This window comes from Fulmarus glacialis, unplaced genomic scaffold, assembly GCF_000690835.1.
Source record: "Fulmarus glacialis isolate BGI_N327 unplaced genomic scaffold, ASM69083v1 scaffold14561, whole genome shotgun sequence".
In the NCBI taxonomy this organism is placed as follows: domain Eukaryota; kingdom Metazoa; phylum Chordata; class Aves; order Procellariiformes; family Procellariidae; genus Fulmarus; species Fulmarus glacialis.
Window position 1 is genome coordinate 24,897 of NW_009192219.1, and position 7,056 is coordinate 31,952.

A 7,056-nucleotide genomic window follows, 5' to 3' on the forward strand; every position below is an offset into this window, starting at 1 on the left:
ACATGCTTGCTTCACACCATGTTTGTAATGATCATTAGGTACTATTAACTCTGTTTGGATTTAATGGAAGAGTAGCTCTCGGGGTTTGAGAATTTACTCAGATTCAGAAATTCTGTGTCTGTTTTAGCTGCAACAGAATCCATTAGTAACTGCATCATCCACTAAAACCAGGATTTTTTTTTATAACTATGAGTCAGGCAAGAAACTAACTGTGAAGAGTGTGTTTTTTTTTTTTTTAATTATGTCATCTACTAGGAAATGTGATTTTTGCAATTTCTGCTAGTTCATGCATCAGGTGATAGGACTGTCACACCAACACACTGTCAACTGGAAATGCACATGGACAATTCACCCCAGGAAACAAATAAAAGTCCCCATGGTTCTGAAGAAACAAAGGCTGGAAGTCCAACTACAGCTGTCCCACTGCTCTATGCAAAACCCCTGTGATTACATTTCAGGTGACACTTGTGAGGCAGGTTCATAACCTGGTTTTGAACAGAGCCCAGTGTCAGCTCACCACCACAACCCTTCTGTGCGTGGACCTGCCCCTGGCCCCACAGAGGTCCCGCTTGGTCGCAGGCTCCCATGGGCCAGGGTTGGCTTTCTGTGAAGGAATCCACATTTCAGATGGCTACGATTAATAATCATTTCCCAGACTAAATAAAGGCCATTTTTATCAACAAAAGGTGAAAAAAGGCCCCTTAGGTAGGAAGCATTACTTTTTATTGAGTGTTAAATCAATCAGGCTGTTGACCCAATGGGATAACATATGCTTAAATTTAAGCAAATGCTTAAGTGCTTTACGAGAGAGTGAGAGAGAGAGAGAGAGACCAGTGTCTGATACCTTGTCAGATCCAGCTCTACGTGAAAATTAATGTTTTGCTCTAACCTTTGAGACAATTCACTTCCCATTCTGAAAACTGCATATATACACGACATTGGTTCTTACACAGTCATGCAGAAGTGGTAGTTATTTCCAGCCCTAGGAAAAAATGCAGGGATGCACACAGCTGAAGTGTGCTTCAGAAAACAAAATCTAGTTAAATGTAATCACAATAGTGATCTTCATTTTAAAAAAGTGAAATGAGGTCAGATTTACTCTTGAAGTGATTCTGATTTAAATTAAAGATTCATAAAGTTCAGTAATTAAGTGCTTAACAGAAATCTATATGATGTTGATAAATAGTTTGTTACATTTGCCATGTGTGTAAATTTGCTGTGATTTATGGCTCGTTAAAATTATTTTTCTGTGATTTCCCCCTTCTTCCCATTCACCCTAACCCTATTTCTCCTACCGCAGCAGCCATAGTTTTATTATGCCTGTTATGATGCTTTGCTATCATTGAAGATATTTATTCAGTTGTTTGCATGAAAGGTAAGAAACAAAAATATAGAGGGTGTTGAGGGAAATATGTTAGTCCTACTATTGCCATATACTAAAAAACTAATAGTAGTATGAAAAATAGAGCTTCTTGTTTATTTTCATCCTGAATTTAACTACCATGTTCATAACGTGCTTTGAAAACATTTGGGGCAGTTTTTCTTAAAAGCAAAACCAAACCAAACCAAAACCACCTCATCCTAACAGATTTAAGTAAGAAGCACAGTCTTAAAAAAAGAAAGGAAAAAAAAACCCCACGGTGACAGTTATTTGAAGGCATGGTGAAAATGAGGCAACGTTACAGAATTTGTAGTGGATGGAAAGGAGCGAGGAAGATGATGCAGCTGGTTTATGGCCATCCCACCAGTCGCTAGCTGAAGACCTTGCTGTTGGCCAAGGCCATTCAGCCTGTGTGATGGTTCCTCTGGACCAAATGCCATTGTGATGTCCCCAGTAGTGTTCTGGTTGTCGCCTGGTGGGAGCTGCCAGAAACTCATCACATGAGTGAGATCCATGAAAGGCAGGCTCGTAGTTTCAGCTGCTGCCTCTGTCTCCTTGTGCACTGGGTACTTGTTAGTATCCCCTACCGGCCCTGAGGAAGCTTCTTCCAGATTGATTTTGTGGAGAGATTGAGGTTCTGGTAACGGCAGGTCCTCAAGAAGATGCACGTTGTAACCTTTAACATCCACCTTTATCGGTAGATGCTTGAGGGATCCTGCTGCAAATGAGGTAGAACTAAGGTCGTATTTATTAGGCTGATGAAGGTTCAGGTTGGCAGGAACGGCTGTTGAGCATGGTGTGGGATGGACAGCTGGAAGGCTGTCTGCACAGCCCATCCTTTGCAAATGAGGAGAAGGTTCAAGAGGAAGAGCAGTTTGTAAGCTTGGCTGGGAATGAAGATGTGAACAGTTGTAATCCCCTGATTCTGAACTATTCAAAATCCCATTCTGCACAGAGACCCTTTCAGGAAAAGGGGACAGTATGCTGGCATCTTCCTTCAGTCTGAATGGAAAAAGCTGGTCAAGGAGACCCACCGAGTCACCATTCTGCAACCTGCTCTTCAGCAGTTCTTGTGGATGAGTCTTCCTAGTATGGCGAGTCAAGTGATCCTTCCGCCCAAACCTCTGGGCACAAAACTGGCATAGAAAGTCTTTGCAGCCTGTGTGAACTACCATGTGACGCCGCACATCTTTACGGGTATAGAAGTGACGCTCACAGTGGTCGCACTTATGTTTCTTTTCCTTGGTATTGCCAGTTGGTTTCCCTGCATGGCTTTTGAGGTGTTCCAACAAAACTTCAGTACCACCAAACTCCTGGGCACACACCCTACAGGTAAGGTCCCCACTGGTGGCTGCATGAAGAGCCAAGTGTCTCTTATAGCCTAGCTTGGTGTTGTACTTCTTGCCACACTCTTCACACTTAAAGGCCATCTTGTTAGGGTCATGAGTCTGAAGGTGATTCTTTAGATGGTCTTTCCTGTGAAAGGTCTTTTCACAGTAGCCACACTGGTGAGATTTCTGTGGAGAATGAGTGGCTGAGTGCCTAAAACAAAAAAAAAGAAAAAAGTTATTTGCATTTACATTCACTCTAGCACGCAGTACAGCTTCAAGACTTGAAAACACTGGCACTCTTGAAGGAAGGCATTTTCACAAGTTCTCAGATTATTAGTAAAAGCCTAACTTTTTTTGGGGGAAAGGTGTTAATCATAAAGCATAGAGTAGGTTAAAATTGCTCAACATAATCTTTTTGAGTAGCCACCGCAATTGAGGGAGTTTAGTTTTCTCCAATTCTACCAAAACAGGAATAATAAAAACTGGAACTCGGGGATTAACTGTCACTAGGACACTCGAGGAAAAAGATGTCCTTGTTTTTTTCCCCGCACACCCACCAGAAAAGGAGTGCCTTCAGAGCCTACCTGAGCAGTTTATATTTGGAAATGAAGGCTTTTGTGCATCCGTGCTGTGAACACTTGTAGGGGCGTTCCCCTTTGTGTGTGTAACTGTGGACTGTGAGCTTGTCAATGGAATCAAATATCTTCCCACAAAGTCGGCAAGGATAACCGTCTGGCTGCTTCACTTCTCTTCCCTTCAAGAGTGAAGACCGGCCATTTCTCCATTTAGGTATAAACCTCACAAGAGCATCACAATTGCTTCCTGAGCTGGCACAGCTAAGCTTTGCGGCAGAGGAACAGGAAATGGTCCCGTAGCACTGAGCAATGCTTTTGCCTAATGCCGCTCCTCTCAGTTTCCCTTTGAGTTTGCTTTTTGCTTTCACAGGTCCCAATTTACTTGGTGGCCTGAACCTGGTGGTAAGGACTCGGTCTTTATGGATGCACTGGTGAGATTCTAGCAGAGCAAAAGTTGCAAAGGTGCTTCTACAGCTGGAGCATATCCAAGGGTCTACAGGCTCTTTCTGCAATGAGAACAGAAACAGGTCTTTCTTATTAGCCATTGTAAGGAAAGGTCATATTCTTCTCACTGACCCTACATCTTCTCCCGGGCTTTCCCAAGACCTGTCGTTGTCCTTAGTGATATTTACTTTAATGTACTACCACACAGCTGTTCAGCTGGAAACAGATTCTCTCTAGGAGTCTACAAACCAGAAGGAAAAAAAAATGGTTGGCTAAATACCGATTTCCATGTTTTTGTTTAGCATTTACTGAAACAGTCCTGAGTCCTTCACCTTTGTTTATCTGTGCTTACTGAATTTCAAAGTCTTTACATTTGTTCCTTTTATGGAATTACTCATAAAAGCAGTTGCAAATTGTACTTTGTCCTTAGACTGACATAATTTATCTGCTATTGCAACCATACAAAAATTGGGTGGGTTTCTGCATGCAACTGTAGTTTAGCTGTACAGGTTTTCCTTGTGTTTTGGGCTGACTCCATGCTTTACCAGACGGTGATGGTCTGCCTCCAGGAGAGACTTCCTCACTTAGCTTGACATTTGGCATTAGACTTTCTTAAACTCGATAGGAAACACCTTAGGTTTGGGGATCTCAAGCCTCTCCTGACTTAGAGGCATTAAAATATAGAAGTTTTTTGGCAAGCAGTGCATTATTTGGAAGTATTATTTCTGTGGAAATAAGAGCTCTACTGGATTCAGTTGAATTCACTTTAAATATTGACATTTTTAAAATTCCAATGAAAAACAATTACAAAAAGCCCCCGGTCGCTGATGAAATGTACTTCCAATTAATACACGACAATGTACTTCCTCGTCTGTCTCTATATTTTACTTAAGCTTCTCATAAACTGTCCTTACTTTCCCTGGCTCTTGGGCTAGCTTGCTCTGGAGAACATGGTGAGGCTATGTCCACTCTGGCTTTATTTACAGACAGAGCCCTCCTCTACCTTATCTATGTCTGATGCTGTGGCCCTCCCACCCCCTTTTTCTGGTGTATACTCTAAAGCCCTCATGTGGAAATGCAACGATGGGGTTACTTCCCGTCCTGGAGCACCTCTAAATTCCTGGTTCTGTCATATTCCCTGTTTAACATTTCCTCCTAGCGTAGGTATCAATCTTCACGCTCATGTATTCAACACTTATGAACTTTTCCTATCAGTTTAAGGATTCCTACGATCATACAGAGGGGAAGGTATTGGGATTAGAAGAGAAGGGTTATTTCACAGGAAATACTGAAATAATCAGCACGTTATCCGACCAACCGGTCAGAGCATAACAAGGAGGAACTGGTGAAAAAAGTCTGAGGCTGGACAGCTTGGTTATCTACAAATTAATGCCAATCTTAAGTCTTTCCAACACATCCCACTGGTGACACTTACTTCTGGCTATATCTAATGACTCCATTGGATTACAAACACAGGGGATGAAGAGCAGCCTTTCTCTGAATAGCTGTTTGGTTAAAATTGCTCTTGGCTTTGTGTTAGCCTACTACTCTACGGTCTACTCTAGCATTACCAGAGTTACATAAACAGAGAAAGCATGCAAATTGTAATTTACTGTGTCTGGTGATGGCTTGAATGCAGATTAGGGGTACTTACTGCTACTGGAGGCAAAGGACAGACGTCAGATTCTTCTTTAATGAAGACTGCAGAAGCTTCCATAAATTTGGCATAATCGGCAGCATACCATACTTTCAATTCTGTGTGGGGTTCAATTGGCTGTGAATGGAAGAAAATAGCACATGTTTACTCGTGCCAATTTTTCTATACCAAATAATACTGAAGATTGGCAGGGGTTGTGTGTCCAATTTGTGTCCTTACCCAAGTTGCATTCTTTGAATCTGTTTAAATTATTGGTAACTTAGTTTCAAGATTCAAGCACTTTTTGAGCATTACTATCCACTAGCATTTGGCACCTTCACAGTTTCTAAAAGCAGAAACGCGTATGTACAGAGATTTTGGGGGGACAGTAGCAGGAGGGGTGCCTCAGCCCTCATGACCTTTACTCAGTGAGATCTATTTGTCTGTGCTGTCCAGACATCCAGCAGTCTTTCCAAGCAATATCCCATGCCTATTCCTCAACGTTTCGAAGCCCACTGGACACAACACTTAACTATAGGGTACAGGCAAAGGAAAAATGCATCGTGAGTGCACAACAGCTTGGCTGCCTCCTGGATATGTCACACTCACAGAGCATGGGTGCAGAGCTGATCAATATGTGGACTGCAAGTCCTGCTGGCTCTAATGTGTCAGGCTCACTATGCATGTACTTTATTGTACCTCTGCCCTCCTTTCACTGAAGCCTTCCCATAGAGGTCTAAGGGAGCCCATAATCTGCAGTCTCCCATCCAGTCATGCCTGCCCAAATCTTTCCTTGGACTGGACTATGACCTCCTCTGACAAATAGTTTCAGTCAATAATACAGCAAATAGAAAAAGAGACGAGTGATTACACTCACTGGCTAAAGATCCATTAGTTATTTAAAAGCAAAGGAGAAAACTAACTTTGTTTTATATAACTCCCTGGCCCTGTACACAATTTTCTTCATCTATAATAAAAAACACCATTGCTGCAACAGGGGTAGAGCCAATCTGCACTGTACTTGTAGTTTTATTTAAACTAAACTAAACTTGTGCCACTAAAAAGAACAAACTAGCCTGGAAGGAGAGCAACTGAGTCTTATTCCACAAACTGTGACATCTTAAAATGCATTTATTTTTTAACATCGGTGTTGGATAAGCATGGTAAATAAAAGACAACTTTGACAGTTAATGCTGACAGGTGACAGGTAATTGTGTGTATAATGTCAAAAACTGAACTTCTGAACTCCCAAGCACAAGCCCGCTTGCTATCTACAACCAGTATGAGTTGGTTGTACGTTTTGGTACACCTGGCCTAAACAGGAATGGTATGTGCCGAATTCTCGATTCAACCAACGAGAAAGCCGATCACGCATTGTGCACCTGCATATAGTCTATTTAGATGGAGAAAACCACAGCCTAGGGGAGCTCCACAGAGAAAAATGCCTGGGGATGCCCCAGGACCTTGGCCAGTGACACCTGAGACTGGTACCCACAAACAGCTGCACAACACAATGCTGTCATGACTTTCTGCCCAACATTCCTGGACCAGCAGCGATCTCCTCTGTGGGAAGCTGAGACCTAGTCAGTGTGTGAAATAATCAAGTAAGGTAAGTTCTAATCTCAGAAAAACACCAGTACCCAAATCCACTACAAGTTGGGTAGCAAACAGGAGGAGCTGGAAGCCATT

The 7,056-nt window shown here is 42.3% G+C and overlaps 1 protein-coding gene across 1 annotated transcript; it reads right to left on the reverse strand.

The window, feature by feature from the left end:
* Positions 1 to 1,538: 1,538 nt before the first annotated feature.
* Positions 1,539 to 6,742, reverse strand: PLAGL1 (pleiomorphic adenoma gene-like 1). The gene is made up of 4 exons (XM_009586991.1): positions 6,665 to 6,742; positions 5,386 to 5,505; positions 3,297 to 3,793; positions 1,539 to 2,923 (listed from the first exon to the last, which is right to left on the reverse strand). The coding sequence occupies exons 1-4, from the start codon at positions 6,740 to 6,742 to the stop codon at positions 1,648 to 1,650; spliced, it is 1,971 nt and encodes a 656-aa protein (XP_009585286.1). The 3' UTR covers positions 1,539 to 1,647.
* Positions 6,743 to 7,056: the final 314 nt, after the last annotated feature.